The sequence below is a fragment of the Rhododendron vialii genome, chromosome 4a, assembly GCF_030253575.1.
Source record: "Rhododendron vialii isolate Sample 1 chromosome 4a, ASM3025357v1".
In the NCBI taxonomy this organism is placed as follows: Eukaryota; Viridiplantae; Streptophyta; class Magnoliopsida; order Ericales; family Ericaceae; genus Rhododendron; species Rhododendron vialii.
In genome coordinates this window covers 28,839,607-28,855,476 of record NC_080560.1, presented here as the reverse complement: position 1 = coordinate 28,855,476, position 15,870 = coordinate 28,839,607, and the positions used below count along the sequence as shown (strand labels likewise).

At 37.8% G+C, this 15,870-nt stretch overlaps 1 protein-coding gene and 1 long non-coding RNA gene across 3 annotated transcripts; both read right to left on the bottom strand.

Annotated features, from left to right (window-relative positions):
- Positions 1-298: 298 nt before the first annotated feature.
- Positions 299-8,712, bottom strand: LOC131324661 (uncharacterized). Of its 2 annotated transcripts, none has more exons than XM_058356727.1 (2): positions 7,884-8,710; positions 299-375 (listed from the first exon to the last, which is right to left on the bottom strand). In XM_058356727.1, exon 1 carries the CDS (start codon positions 8,613-8,615, stop codon positions 7,980-7,982), a length of 636 nt encoding a protein of 211 aa, XP_058212710.1. In that variant the 5' UTR covers positions 8,616-8,710; the 3' UTR covers positions 299-375; positions 7,884-7,979. The 2 variants fall into 2 exon arrangements, with proteins under 2 accessions (XP_058212710.1, XP_058212711.1); XM_058356728.1 differs by lacking the exon at positions 299-375 and having other exon boundaries at positions 7,668-8,038; positions 8,144-8,712.
- A 2,959-nt stretch (positions 8,713-11,671) lies between these two features.
- LOC131324660 (uncharacterized) lies at positions 11,672-13,536 on the bottom strand. The gene is made up of 2 exons (XR_009199407.1): positions 12,441-13,536; positions 11,672-11,957 (listed from the first exon to the last, which is right to left on the bottom strand). It is a non-coding gene; the product is annotated as an uncharacterized LOC131324660 (long non-coding RNA).
- Between the last annotated feature and the right edge of the window lie 2,334 nt (positions 13,537-15,870).

The window sequence follows — 15,870 nt, the reverse complement described above, 5'->3', positions numbered from 1 at the left end:
TATGCTAATGCATTTGATGTTAGCTATATTTAACCGATCCTGTCTTCGAGTACGACTGTTGACAAGGTCGTAAACCAAAAGATTGCTTCCAAGATTGATTTTAATCAAGGTCCAGTCACATTTTTTTTTATTTGAAGAACATAATGCCAAGTACGCAATTTTACAACATCATTTTGAATACGTGTGTCCAAATTACATTTCGGTAATGCTGGGTTCGGATATATATCAAACAGTTCCAAACAATTAACACATGAGCTGCGACCAATCAAAACAAGTACTAGTAAGGTCTGGTATTGAAATTTTTACAATAAGACCCACATGCGGTCACCAATGACGAATCAAAACAAATAGTAACAGCTCGTCAAAACGTAGAAACTGGGGGAAAAAAAAAACTTTCAAAAGAATTAAAGAACCCAAAAGGAAATCTCAAAAAAATCAGATCATCACTTCTTTGCTTCTTCCTCCTTAACGACAACCGGCCCGCCCAAATCAAGCGTCCTCACTTTGAATCTCTCAAGCTTCTGCGACAACTCCTCCACCGACTCCGAAATGCTCCTCGTCAACACGGGGTCCCCCTCCGTATCGCTAAACGTCGAGATATGATCACTTTCTCCCTCCGAATTTCTTTTGGGAAGCTTCTCGCACAAGTCGGAAATGGCCTTGACTCGGGACTGCTTCAGCCTCTCGACGATAAACCGCTCGAGCCGCTCCTCCCTCTCAATCTCCGAAAAGAATTTGCGGAGTAGGGCTTCCCTGCTCCGCGTGTTGAGTTCGTCCATGCACTCGAGCAGGATCGTAAGCAGCTCGTCCACCGCCTCTTTTTCCCCCTTGGGTGTTTTCCCAGTGGATGGCGAAAGACTTATCCGGTTGGACGAGGACGTGTCGTCATGGTCCGAACCCGTGTAGTACTGTTCGGGTTCGGAGTGTTGGGAGGTTTCGGGTTTGGGTAGGGATAGTGATTCTGGATGTTGATATGAATCTTCATGAGTGGAACCTTGTTCTTGTTCGGGTAATAGAGAGGATGGAACTACTGGATCGTTATCGTAACTGAATGCGGGTCGGGTGGGTTGGGGAAACTGGGGCAGAGGTTCGCCCATTAGCATTTGTTTGGGTCTTGATGGACAATAGATGGGAAGATGGAGCAGATTGTGGGAGTTAATTGTTTTTGTGAAGGCCGGGAAATGAGAAAAGAATATTAGAGAGATCGAGCAAGTGGAATTGGGTATTTATAGAGAGAGAGAGCTAGAGAAAGGGAGGGAGATGCATGCGGAGCAAGAAAGGAACTTGTACCTACCTATAGGGTTGACGAATCAGAAATTCCATGTTTGAATTAATCAATCATTGGGACTAGTCAAACTTCAAAAACTGTGTCGAAACTTCTGGGAACATCACGGGCATGTAGACTGTTTAGGTTGAGTGTCTAAATGAAAAGCTTTCCTTTATTTTACTGTACTAATAAAATATTCTGACGATATATTCAAGTGTTTGTGCTAGTTTATATATACCTGGATTAATTCTGAAAATTATTCCACTGTCTACTTGCGAGGTTCCTAATTAAAATGCACGAACTGGCTTTAGAAAAGTTATAGGTACCATCTAAGGGTTCATTTGATTAGCAAGAAAAATAAAATAAAAAGTGAAAATGATAGAAAGTGAAGTGAAAAAAAAAGAAATAGAAAAAATAATTTTTTGCTTGCACCTGTTTGATTAAAATGAAAGTTCTGTAAGAAAATAGTAAAAAAATAAGATATCTTTATTTGGAGGAATTAAAATAGTCAAAATTAGAAAGAAAAAAAAAAGGTCGGGGAAAAGAGGATCTGTAATGAAGTTTGAGTAATTATTGTTGATTTATTTTAATGATATATGCTTGGTATTGACAACAAAATAGGCCTTCTTAGTTCGAGCACGATTCGAATGGGTATGTTTGACTAGCGTTGCCCAGTCAAGAGTTTGCTTGGCTGTCAAGTCAGTCTCAGCAAACTCGGTTTTCTTTAGGAAACATCATTACATATATGAGGTCCAACTTGTTGGGATTAAACGCGAAAGCACCCAAGCGTCGAGATTCAAACACAACTATAATTGCAACTAATGGAAGTTCGATGAAAAATAAAATAAGAGACACACGCAAGATATACGTGGTTCGGCAAAAATCTGCCTACTCCACGGAAAGGATCCCTGTTCTTTTCACCATGAGAATTTCTATACAAGTATACTTGAGTATGAATAACTCACACACAACCTTTATACACTCACTCATACAAGAACACTGTAACAACTCGGATTTTCGACCTATTTTTTTTCCAAATAAAATTGAATATTTTATCAAATTAAATTGTTTTGATTCATTAAATTGATTTAGTAATTAATATTATCTAAGTGTAAACCTGATATGTATATATGTACATGTATATGCATTAATTGCTTGCACACCTATAATATACTTATCCTATTATCGTACTTATCCCATTGTAGTTTGGTGGGCAAGAAAAAAAAATAATGAGAGAGAGAAAGAGAGAGGAGAACTGGCCGAGAGAATGAGAGAGGAGGAAGGATAAGATTTCATAAGAGAGAGAGAGAGAGAGAGAGAGAGAGAGAGAAATTTCATAGGTGCTATTAGTGCTATGCTAGGAACCTAGCCAATTGGATAGAAGTGTGGAGAGCAAGAGACATGTATATTAATAGAGAAAGAACGCTTCAGAGAGAGAGAGAGAGAACGCTTCAGAGAGTCAGAGAGAGAGAGAGAGAGAGAGAGGGGATTGTTGCCTATAAATACTCACCCCACACCCCATTTTTTTTACACACACTCTACTTTTCTCATTTGGGAAAAAAAAAATTTCTAGAAAGAGAGCATCAGGCCAATTAGAGTTTGTGCTGCCCACTACTGAACCGACGCCATTAGAGTCAGCCCCTACCGCCTAAAAGTAAAGTAGAAACCTCCTATCTACTTACCTAAATATATCACTTTTATAATTTTCTTAAAATATTAAAAATTGACTTTTACGTTAATTGCATGTAGGAGAAAGGGGTTAATGAAGTTAACTGGAAACTGGGCATGAAATCATGATTGATGGGGGAACTATTGCCACGTTGTTGATGATCTGTTGTTTTTCTTTGAGACTTGGGAAAACATAATTTTGGATGTAACTACTGGAATTAGAATTCAATTAATTTCGCATATGAAAGTTACAAATGATTAAAGCAAGACATGATTATCGATGAAGTGTCAGTATTGTTATTTATTATTATTTCCTTATATTCTGTTATCCTTTTGAATGATATCACATGAAAAAGTATGGAAATTAGTATCAACTTATTATCGCATGTGGTAGCAAGCTTTGAAAGAAAAATGTGAAAGTGAGAAAATGATGGATGTTTACGAGACACGAGAAACGATAAATGAAATACGGAAAGAAATGAGAAAATGAAATATGAAAAGGATTGATGATTGTGTGAGCATGAGAACCCAGTAGGTCTATTGAAGATGGTCAGTGGAATCATGGCTCGGGTGTGCGTGTGTAAACATGAGAGCCCGATAGGTCCTGAAAGAATGGGCGGCGGAACCATGACTCGGGTGTGCGTGTGTGGCCTAGGAGCCCGGTAGGTCCTGAAAGAATGGTCAACAGAACTAGTGTTGTGTGTGTTATGAAATGTGAAATGATCCAAGACTAAGAGTCCGGTAGATCCTGAAAGAGACGGTCAGCGGAATCAGTGCTTTTGGGTGGCAAAATCTGAATTTAGCTTAGGAGCTCGGTAGGTCTTGAAAAATAGTCAGCGGAACCAGTGCTCGAGAAAAAAAAAGAAAAGAATAGAAAGTGGAATCGATACTTGAAAAATAAGGACACTAATTACAATACGCTGCGATGATGATAAATTCTGATAAGACACTGACACTTCATTTGTTGATTTGATTTTATGTGATGAACTGTTTTCTGCAATTTACTTTACAAAATTATATGATATTTTTGCTAGTGTAAGAGACATGGGAGTACGAGCTAGCTACTGAGCTTAAAAGCTCACGGTATTACTTTTGTGACCCTGACATATTATGTCAGGCTTAAGTGACAAATAGGGAGAATTTTATGTGGAGCAGGTTGTTGCAGAAGAAGACGGATGCCTTGAAGAGTAGAATTTACCATAGTACCCCTCCCCTTTTTTTTTTTTTTTTTTTTGTAGTATAAATGTAATTCGATTCAAGATCTATTGTTTTGTAAGACTAAATTATGATTTTATTTAAATAAATACTAGACTTGGTTTTACTGTATTTAAATTAACATTCTAAAAAATCAGGGCGTTACAAATACACTTTCATCAAGTCCTAGACCTGACCCTTACACACACAAAAGTTACAGTAAAAAAATTCGTGTGCGTCTCACAAAAAAACACTTCCTCATGCCATTAGGTTCCGTTCCAGAAATCTTCTTAAAAAATAAGCAGTTTATTTTACATTTTCAAACTCAAAAATAATGTAAATGAAAAATAAATTTTTAATTTTTTTTGCATCGTATAATAGATCTCGATGAGATCTTTCAAATAAGATCCATATTGCATATTTTTAAATTTTAATAAATCCATAATTTTTTAACTTGAAATTGACTTTTTAAAAAATAAAGATTTTTTTCTCATTGCGGAACGGGTTATAAAGCATCCATGCATTAAAGACATAATGCATGATCCCAACAAGAAGTTGGAAGGACAAACAACAAGAAGGAATGAGCTAATACCAGTTCACTTTTGGGAAAAACCAGAGAATAATAAAACATGTGTAAGACTTTGACTTGGGTGGAATTTGAACTAATACCATTGGAAACTCGAACCATCCCAACACAACCTGACCCAACTTTTGTCGGATTCTGTAGGAGGTCACTTGTGCCCGACCAAAACTCTTGTCGGGTTCCAACCGAGATAGGTGCATAATCGTTTGGGTCTGGTTTGGTCGGGTTATAGCCACTGAAAAAAAAACTTGCTCAAATCGTCAATTAAAAAAAAAAAAAACTTGTTCAATCTAGAAGAAGACTAGAACAGATCAGAGTCCCAACTTTCACAAATCATAGGTTACACATGCACCAAATACCAAACAAGAAAAATACCTATAAATTCCACAGTCTTACCAAACAAATTGTACCAAAAATACACGAACAGTAAAAAAATCGATGGCAATCGATCACAAAATGGCAAATGCACTAGAGAGAGACGTCCTCTCACTTACGCGCTGTGGCCTTTGAGAGAGAGAGAGAGAGAGAGAGAGAGAGAGAAAGAGTGAGTGAGTGGGGAGTGGTGGTGGTGGTGGTGAGTCTGGGTCTGGGTAGGGTTGGCAATGGGGCGGGTAGGGGGTGGATACCACTATCCCCGTCCCTGATCCCCGAATCCAAATCCATCCCCATCCCCTCCCCGATCCCACCGAGGAATTATTTTTACCCTCCATCCCCTCCCCAAACAGGGAACGGGGATCCCCGTGGGGAATCGGGGATCCAACTGGAATCACAGACAAAATCGGTATTCTTAATCCGGTATCCCTCCTGCAGCAAGACGCCAAGAACAAACAACACACGCAAAGCTCTTTAAAGCTTCGTTTTTTAGTCTCTCAACACGACACTATTTCATGAGTTTCCGACGTGAACAATATTTATCAGACGTGAACAATATTTATCTGACTAGAACTATCGATTTGAGCTCTTTTTCTACTAATCTTCTATCCGTGGTAAGTGAATTCAATTACTTCTATGTTAATTGACTGTGAGATTTAGTTTCTTTCTTTCTTCCTCACTTATGTATATATAATACTCCTATACAATTTTCATTTATGTATATAACTTATTTATTTTATATATATATATATATATATATATATATATATATATATATATATATATATATAAAATAAATAAGTTATATACATAAATGAAAATTGTATAGGAGTTATATATATAAAATAAATAAGTTATATACATAAATGAAAATTGTATAGGAGTATTATATATATATATATATATATATATACACACACACACACACACACACACACACACACACAAACGGGGCGGGGTGGGGATGGGGCGGGGACAGACTCATACCCATCCTCTACCCGTTCCCCATTTCTTAAAAAAAATTATCTCCATCCCCTACCCGATCCCCGAATCCCCAATCCATTTGGGGCGGGGAATGGGGCGGGGCGGGATGGGGTGGCCAGGATTGCCATCCCTAGGTCTGAGGGGCTGTGGGAGAGTGAGAAAACGAGGAGTGGAAGAGGAGGAGACAGGAGTAATGGATTTAGGGTTTTGTTTTTCATTTTATACACAAATTACTCGGTCGGGTCGGGTCACCTAAGGAATTATAAGGTGCACCTGACACCCGACTGACATGTTACGAAATTAGGAAGATGAAGATCAAATGAGGCACAAGACTAAATATATAAAACACGTGAATGTATGTGTTGGTAGAGGCCTCTAGAGCACCACATGCTGCTAGTGCCCCAAGAGCACTAATTAAATAATCACTCCTATAGGAAACTATTTCTATTTATTAGTATTTAATAACAAGATGTTCCGGTCGGTTATTCTGTTTCTAAAGGGTCTGTTTGGATGCCACAATAGAAAGGGGTATTGTAATATATACCCTTCTAATATGTGGGCCCTCTTCTATGGCATGGTTTGACAAGCCAATAACCGAGGATATCTTAATACCCCCCCTCATACCTTCTAAGGGGGGCTTACACATGGCTAGGGTGGGAGTCGGCAATGTGGAATCCCACTTTATAATATCCCTCTCTCTTCCATTCAGCTATAAAACAACCTTATTCCTCCATCTTATATCTCATCTAAATTAAGTATTATTTAATTTTTCCGTCACATCAATGTTGATCCACCTTTCTTATATAATACCCCATACTATCTAATTTCCCCTTTTTACATAATACCTTCAAACCTAATACCTCATTCAAACGAGCCCAAAGTGCAAAGCAAGAGGTTCACGTCATTAGGAAGAACTATATTTTCCTGCCAAACACGTTGAAGGTTCCAGCAGTACTAGAATTAAACAAATAAAATTATAAACTTGCGTGCCTTGAAGGTGTACTATATATGTACGTTGCAGACAAGGGAAAGTCTTCAATACACATTCCTTTAAAGTGTATATCATATGCATCTATTGTGTGGTTCATATTGTGCCACCTCATAAAAAATTACTTGTAGGACCTGTCATTCATAACATTTTATTTCGTATCGTAACTTTTATACTAAAAATTCGTAACTTTTCAACAATATGATTCGTAACTTTTTAGCAATAGATTCGTAACATTTTTGGATTCATAACATTTTGGTGTATTTTAATAAGGGTGCATATGATACACATCCAAATAAATGGTGTGTATTGTAGCACTAAATTCGTTTAAATATGCATTTTCAGTAGTGGATATATATTAGCCTTCTTCACGGACGACAGTTAACAAGGTCGTAAACCACAAGGTTGCTTGCAAAATTGGTTGTAATCAAGGTGCAGTCACAAGGTACACAATTTAGAAACATAGTTCCGGATACATTGTGTCAAAGCAGTTCGATGTTGTTGGGTCGCTCATCTTGAATATCAAACGGCTTCGAACACTATTGTATTAGTAATTGTGCTCATAGAGTTTTTGCTATTAGTTTGTCCATTGGTTCAAGCAAAAAATAAAGAAATACTCCTACGTATTTAATGGATTTCTCGGAGAATTCGGTATCCCTGGATTCGGAACAGTATTTCAAGCTAGAAAAGAATATTCTTTAGATTGGTGATAAGATTACCAAAAAAATAAAAAAAAGGTCCAGTATTGAATTTTGTACAATGAGACCCAAATGCCGTCACAATGACCAATCAAAACAAATAGTAACAGCTCGATGAAACTTAGAAACAGAGAAAGAAAAAGAAAAAAAAAACCTCTTTCAAATTAAAAGAGAATTAAAGAATCAAAAAACCCAGAAGAAAAAAATAAAAAAAAAATCAGATCATCACTTCTTTGCTTCTTCCTCATTAGCGACAACCGGCCCAACCAAATCAAGAGTCCTTACTTTGAACCTCTCAAGCTTCTGCGACAACTCCTCCACCGACTCCGAAATGCTCCTAGTCAACACCGGTTCCGCCTCCGTATCGCTAAATGTCGAAATATGATCACCTTCTCCCTCCGAATTTCTTTTGGGAAGTTTCTCGCACAAGTCCGAAATGGCCTTGACTCGGGACTGCTTCAGCCTCTCGACGATAAACCGCTCGAGCCGCTCCTCTCTCTCTATCTCCGAAAAGAATTTGCAGAGCAGGGTTTCTCTGCTCCGCGTGTTGAGTTCCTCCATGCACTCGACCAAGATCGTAAGCAGCTCGTCCACCGCCTCTTTTTCCCCCTTGGGTGTTTTCCCAGTGGATGGCGAAAGACTTATCTGATCGGACGATGACGCGTCGTCATGGTCGAATTCGGTATCCCTCGATTCTGAACACGTCTCGGGTTTGTGTAGGGATAGTGATTCTGGATGGTGATATTCTTCATGAGTGGAATCTTGATCGGGAAATAGAGAGGATGGAACTGGATCGATATCGTAACTGAATGCGGGTCGTGTGGGTCGGGGAAACTGGGGCAGAGGTTCGCCCATTAGCATTTTCTGAGCTGTTGATCGAGAAAAGATGGAAAAATGGAGCAGATTGCGGGAGTTAATTTTTGTGGGTTTTGTGAAGGCCGGGAAATGAGAATAAATATTAGAGAGATCGAGCAAGTGGAATTGGGTATTTATGGAGAGGGGGAGAGCTCCACGCGGAGCAAGAAAAGTTCTACCTACATATATCTATGGGGTTGACGAATCAGAAATTCCAAGTTTGAATAAATCAATCATTGGGACTAGTCAAACTTCAAAAACTATGTCGAAACTTCTGTCAAACATCATGAATTAGGCATGTAGACATAATGTGTTCGTACCTCAATTAATTTTGAGATCATTCAATTGTCAATTTGTGAGGATTCAATTTTAAATGAAGGCAAAATCTTGAATGAGCTGATCCTAAAAAAATTATATTACCTGAGAAAGGTTTGAATTTGATCTTAAATCCTAATTTTGGCAAAACCCTAGCTAGGGATTTTTATTTTAATAGTGCATGGTTCCTATTGAGATAGCAACATTGGACTTTAGTTCGAGAACGATGCTAATGGGTATTTTTGACTAGCGTTGCCCAGTCAAGATTTTGCTTGGCTGACAAGTCAGTCTCAGCAAACTCGTTTTGTTTTGGGCAAATCACATTAATCATTCTGTACCCCACATTTTATTTTATCTTCAAACAATATTCTTCTCGGTGGCTCACAATCTCATCCACAAAGATCCACCCGTCCATCCATGTAAAACTATTCTAACATAATTAAGTTGACAAACGGACACATGCCCCATATCTTACTACCTCCATTTTTATTATGCAAACAATCCTATCTTTTTAGGAGAAAGTTATGGGACACCAAAGTTGAACTTATCATTTATAGAATTTTTCGTTTTTTTTTTTTTTTTTTTGTTATGCATAATTTTGGTGTAATTGACACATGTTTTTTGTTTTACAAAAATGGTGTACCTTGAAAATATATAGTACAAATAGATTTGGAGGATGATATCTATACTTTTAGCATCTGTTACGAGTTTTTCGATGTATGACACGAATATTTTAGCTCATTAGCTACACATTTTTATGATATTGATTATGTGTTTTTTGAGTTGAAGTTATGAATAGAGGTGTACGGTGCACCCGAAATAGCTACGATTTTTTTTGGTGTTCGTTACGCATATTTTAGGTAGCCAAATTATTATTATTTTTAATAGGAAAAAGAAAGTTTATTAATCTCTGAAATTGTTACAAAGATTAAAAGGATAAGGAGAACGACAATAGAGCACCCAGTTCGAGACCTAATCCCTTAATTAGCAAGATTCCTACCAAGGAAACACCTAAATGGACAGGCTTATAAAACATATGGGATACAGCTCAAATACATAAATGCTTAAAAGCCCAGATAACAAAAGATAAAACCCAAACATTTAAGCCCCAATACCTAAATAGCCTAAAAGGCCAAATAATGGGACAAGCCCAATCAATTTAGCCCAAATCAACCTAACCCTAGCAAGCACATCATAACCACCAACAACCAAAACCGTTGGACGTCCCATTGCCTCCCTCACCACACACCCACAACAAACCTAGCCGCACACCGCTAACCACCATCAAAGCAGCCAGCCAGAAGAAACTTGACCACCATCGCCTCCTCGCCAAACTGTTAGGCCAAAAACTAATCTGAACCCAGGAGAAAAGACTGGCAAAGACACGCGAGACTCACCACCGCGAACCAAAGAGGTTAGTCAGGCTTGACAGTTAAGCATAACCGGTAACCCCAACAAGTAAAATCAGCGGCCGACCACCAAGGCAGAGAAAGCGAGACCAAGGAGTAGCGATGAGCAACAGAGGGAAACCGGAGACACAACCGGCGAGCAAAGATAGAGCGATATTGGAGAAATCAAGCGTAGCAATTGGAGAAGGAATCGACTAGGTGTACCGACGGAAAGCAAGCAAAGAACCGTTGGCGGTCTCTCCACTGCGACGCAATTGAACCGCCATGGACCAGTCGTATGTCGCCAATCCCATAAATGGTTTGAGGAGCATCAGCTAAAGGGGCCAAAACGTCAAATTTACAAACGCGCCGCCAACGTGGTACTTGAAAAAAATAAAAGAAGAAGAGGCAAAAAGAAAATGGGAGAGAGAGAGAGAGAGAGAGAGAGAGAGAGAGAGAGAGAGAGAGAGAGAGAGAGTGTGTGTGTGTGTGTGTGTGTGTGTGTGTGTAATAACTAAACCCAAACTTCCCTCCCACACTCAACTACTCTCTCCCCCATTCCAGCCGAAAATAAGGCTACCCATCACCCGTCTGCAAATTATAACCTCCCCACTTCTCCCTCTATGCGCTCACTACAAGAAAAAACACCATTCCCGACTAACAGTTTAGTCAGCAATTGTAGGCATTTTAGTCGGCAAAAGCCTTACCCAGCTAAAAATTTTGGTCGGCACATTAGTCAGTGGAAGAAGGTCGGCAAAGGTTGTTGCCGACTAAAAAATGTTTAGTCGGCAAAGATTGGACTATTGGCCGACTAACATTTTAGTCGGCGAATGTGCTATTATTGGCCGACTAATGGATTAGTCGGGAAATGTTTTACGTATTGGCCGATTAATTATTTGGTCAGGAAATGTGTTGCCTATTTCCTGACTAATTTTTTAGTCGGGGAATGTTACCTATTGGCCGACTAAATAATTGGTCAGGGAAGGTATTTCCTATTGGCCGACTAATTGTTTAGTCGGAGAATGTGTTTTAATTATCACCGTCTAATTGTTTAGTCGTCAAATGTCTTTTCGAATTAACTAATTTGTGGCCTATTGCCAACTAAACTTTAGTCGGGAAATGTTCCATACCAATTTGTTATTTCAGAATTTTCTACAAACTTTTTTCACATAATTATTCCCTGTAAATTTCAGCCAACAATCATTACATCTACAAAATTGCTAACCTAATGCAATTAATACAAAATAAAAATTCCATTAAATAAATACAAGCTTTCATAAGTAGAGGTGTCCAACAAATACTTAAACAACTTGTATCCAAATTCTTAGAGCGCAAAATAACGTGTCCAACCACAATGGAAAAATAAAAAAATCTAGGTTTCGTAACAAAATGTATTCAAACCCTTAGACCGCAAAATACTAAAAAGTTCTACTTCAATAAACAGATGACAAAAAAACAAGATTCACTCTAATGGTCACACTACCATTTGTTCAAGAATCGATAGCTTTTTTCACCAAGTGCATAGCAAACTCGATTTGAGACTCGCTCCCACAAAATCCACGAACTCTAACTTCCTTCAAATGGTTATGCCCCATCATCCTCCGATCTTGACCTTTTCAAGCATTTCACCAACAAGAGGACAAGTCTGCAACCACAAAAGCACAACAACAATTTCAAAATTTTGTCATAGGAAAAATAAAATACTAACACCAGCTAATAATCAAACATCAAGTACATCAAATTCAGTGGACGACTGATACAAAAACTACAACTTATTCATGAAGCATAAAAGATTCTTTGTTTGGTAAAGCCAACAAAGAGTGCCAATACAAGTACTATTTCTATATTGGAAGTGTCCGAGTCTTTTGAGGAGAATCTGGAGGAAGCCCAAGAAGCATTAGGACTGAGTTGATCCTCATAAGTATGTTCTTGTTGCCGATAAAAAAAAAAAAAAAAAAACTATGTTCCAGTTATATGTCTCTCAAACTTACTGATACCAAGAATTCATGAGGTTTGCCCCAACATTGTCAGAACATGTAAGTTTTTTAAAAAAACTTTGATAACAACTTTGATACAGAAGAGATGAGTTTTTATTTTTTCGCGATTAAAAGGGCCAATAGATATTTACCTTTGTTCGTCCTCACGTGTCGCCTTTGTTCCTCCTCACGTTGCTTTTGCTCTTCCTCCAATCGACTCTTCTCCTCCTCCTGCTCCTCATTGCGTCGCCTTTGTTAAAGAACTAGTAAGTCTTCCATCAGGGGCTATTTTATGTCACGGCAAAGTACAGTATAATTAGTCGAATTGCGGATAAGGTTGACCCAAACACTGAGTTATAAACAAATTCATGAAAAGTAGGAAATTTTACGAGTGAAATAACACATCTAGAAAGGTATAATTTACCCTTACCCAAGAGTAGAGATTCCCTGCCACAATAAGGCAATGGTAAATCAAAGTTGGTATCTATGTGAGGAAACTAACTGCAGTCACATGGAGAACGGGTGATGTTATTATATAATTATTTCAATTGCTTCAAATTATTCACAATGCTGATTAACATATTTGTACTACACAGGGTATATGAAGGGTTAAGGGTTGTGCTTACACAGAGTTCTATCACTGTTGTACAATACTACAGGCCATCCCTTATGCTATTACCAAAGGTGCATTGCCTGCAAAAGCAAACTAATAAATAAGTCAGTCGATCGAGAAACCCAAACGGGCAGACCAATTCAATAAGATTCAGTTTTCTGATGGAACAGCAGGACAAATATGTTAGCAATAAGCTATCAAGAGATGGAAACATTGAACAAGAAACTAACATGGACAAATATGTTAGCAATAAGCTATCAAGAGATGGAAACATTGAACAAGAAACTAACATGAATGCTGGTAAAATAAAATTACAGGAAGCAGTGGCACGGAGAGGAAATCAAGATAGTTAATTGATATCCAACAAACAGTAGTTAATTAATCAACATATTGCCATATCACTTCGTGTAGTTTCCTAATCGTGTCCGCATATAGCAACTCCGGTAGCTTTAGTTCGGGCCACTGTTGCCGTTGTTGTTCCTCCGGCTTCTCGTTCCTTTCTTCGGACATGGTTCTTGGTTTTAACACTGATTTCGAAAGACTAACAGAATGGAAGAAATTTAGAGATAATGCACGCACTATATTGAACAATTAATCCTTCTTCTTTTTTTGTCTTTTGGCATGCTCATTTTATGTACTTGTGTTTGGAAAAAAAGATGGGGGGTTTAGGTAGAGATAAGGAAAGAGAGCCACACACAAGACTAATGTCAGAACAAAAGAAAGTGACCGTTTGATGGGTCCAACTAGAAATGTCGTATTACCAAAGTTGAATGTACTAATAGAATTGGATGTACTACTTCATTGTACCTGGTGGTTATCGGTTTTTTCCCCCTGAGACTCCTTGGGGTTCAATTCCCCTCCATATCCTACTTCATTACTTTTTGGTCCTATCTTGGACGTGCAACTATAAATTTGAACCGCCCAACGAAAAATTTGAACTGTCCATATCGTAGATGCTGCAGAGAACAATAACTCCCTAAGAAATCAATTTCACAATTCATTTAGAGATACATGAACAAACGGTATTTTCTACACTACAAAATAGAGGCAAATGTAATTTTGAGCTATAAGTGGTTCATTATATCTATAATATATATGATGAAACTGGATTTTTTTACGAGGTTACTGTTTTCTCACGAGCCTACAGTTTAGTCTCTAAAGTCTCTTCTGTTTTGGTGTAGAAAAGTGACCCATAAATGTGTTCAAACGCTCATTAAAACTCACATACTCAATATTTTCCAATGATTCCAACACCAAAACATCACCAATTGATCAAGGTTTAAGACCCATGCGAACCCATAGTCAGTAACACATTCAACTATGAAAAAATTGATGAAAAACATAGCTCCAAAAGCTGCCCAGATTTCCAGAATTATCAAACCATTAACTTCGGAACAAAAACTGATTTTGCCTAGAAGGATTTAAGGCACAAACCTTACATATTCAAAAAGGTATGTAAGTCTAGTTTCAGAATCAAGAAACGATGCGTAAAACCTATACCCGAGCTAGGACATATGTTCGTTTCTTCAAAATGTGTTGGTGCTGTCTGCACATACACAAATCTGACAGCAGTTTGGTGCGTGATTTTTATCTTTTTCCTTAATTCATGTAAAATTCTGAAATTTTTACAGCATATGCTAAACACATAGAGGCATCTCCAGTAAAATTACCAGAAAATAACACAATTGGCACATCAATGATAAAAATTCCTCAAATACATGACAGATTCAACTTGTTCAAAAACAAAGTTTAGCATATTCAAAAGATATACAAATTTCCTGAAATTAAACCCAACTCCAACCTCTAAAACCCTCTATCATGGATTCAATTCAGTGCCTAGCTACATGCCAAGTATGGAATTGAACAATAAAATCATAAATTCAAGTATAGAAGAGCATGAATTACCATACAAAGTCTTCAACTCAAGCCAATCACATTATTTTGTCTTGCCCACTCCTAGCCTCACAGATTTGTCCCTAAGAAACCCAAAAAAAATTCCAGCTAATCAGAGTTTTTCTATAAGGGAAAACAAAGGCTTCCACACGATACCCACTATTAGAATTCAAAAGCTCAACAAGTCTTGTCTGATAATACAGATTACTATATTTTAGGGCTTTCCAAAAGTTTTTCCTTTCACGTGAAATCAAAGCAAACAAGAAGAACAGAAGATACCGAAACCGGAAAACCCAAAGGATTTTGGTGCTGTCGTCGAGTTGTTCGTTTCCACCGCCATCGTCGATGTTGCTGTCGTTGTTGACGAGAGTAGCGGGGAGAGAAAGAGAGAGCGCGATGGGCAGAGAAGAAAAGTGAGGAAGAGAAAATTGTCGTTTCATTTGGGAAAGTGACGAAACCGATTATATTATTGGGGTGGGTTAGATCAGGTGTGGTTATACGGTGCCGTTGCATTTGGGAAACAAAATTGCCGACTAACTCCTTAGTCGGGAATTATCAAAATACCGCCTTTTTTTTTGCAAAAATTTCAATTTGGCGCAAAAATATATACAATGTCCCCGACTAAAATTAACTTAGTCGACAATTGGTCTGATTTCGAATTTAGGGGAAAATATTTAGTGAGCTCTAATTGCGTCACCATTGCATACAAACTCCAAATTTTATCACAATGAATGTTTTTATAATAGTTGATCTGAACTGTTAGAATTTCATGTCTTACCAATTATATTATTGTCACCAAAATCAAAGATCATTCAATATCAGCGACCACATGATCGAAAAAATTTTACTGTGTCCAAAAGCATTAAAGTCTTATAGCACACCACCCAAGCTCCGCTTGAGGTCTTTTTATGCAATCAAAACAATATATCTTTAATTTTTTACTGGTTGTATCTTTCTTACCAAGATTATAGTTGATAACTTTTTGTTGGACAATTGATCGAAAGGAAAATCCTATTTTCTAATGAGTTCATGTCTCGGTAAACGGGTTTTCTAAATCTGATCAAGTTGCAAATTTT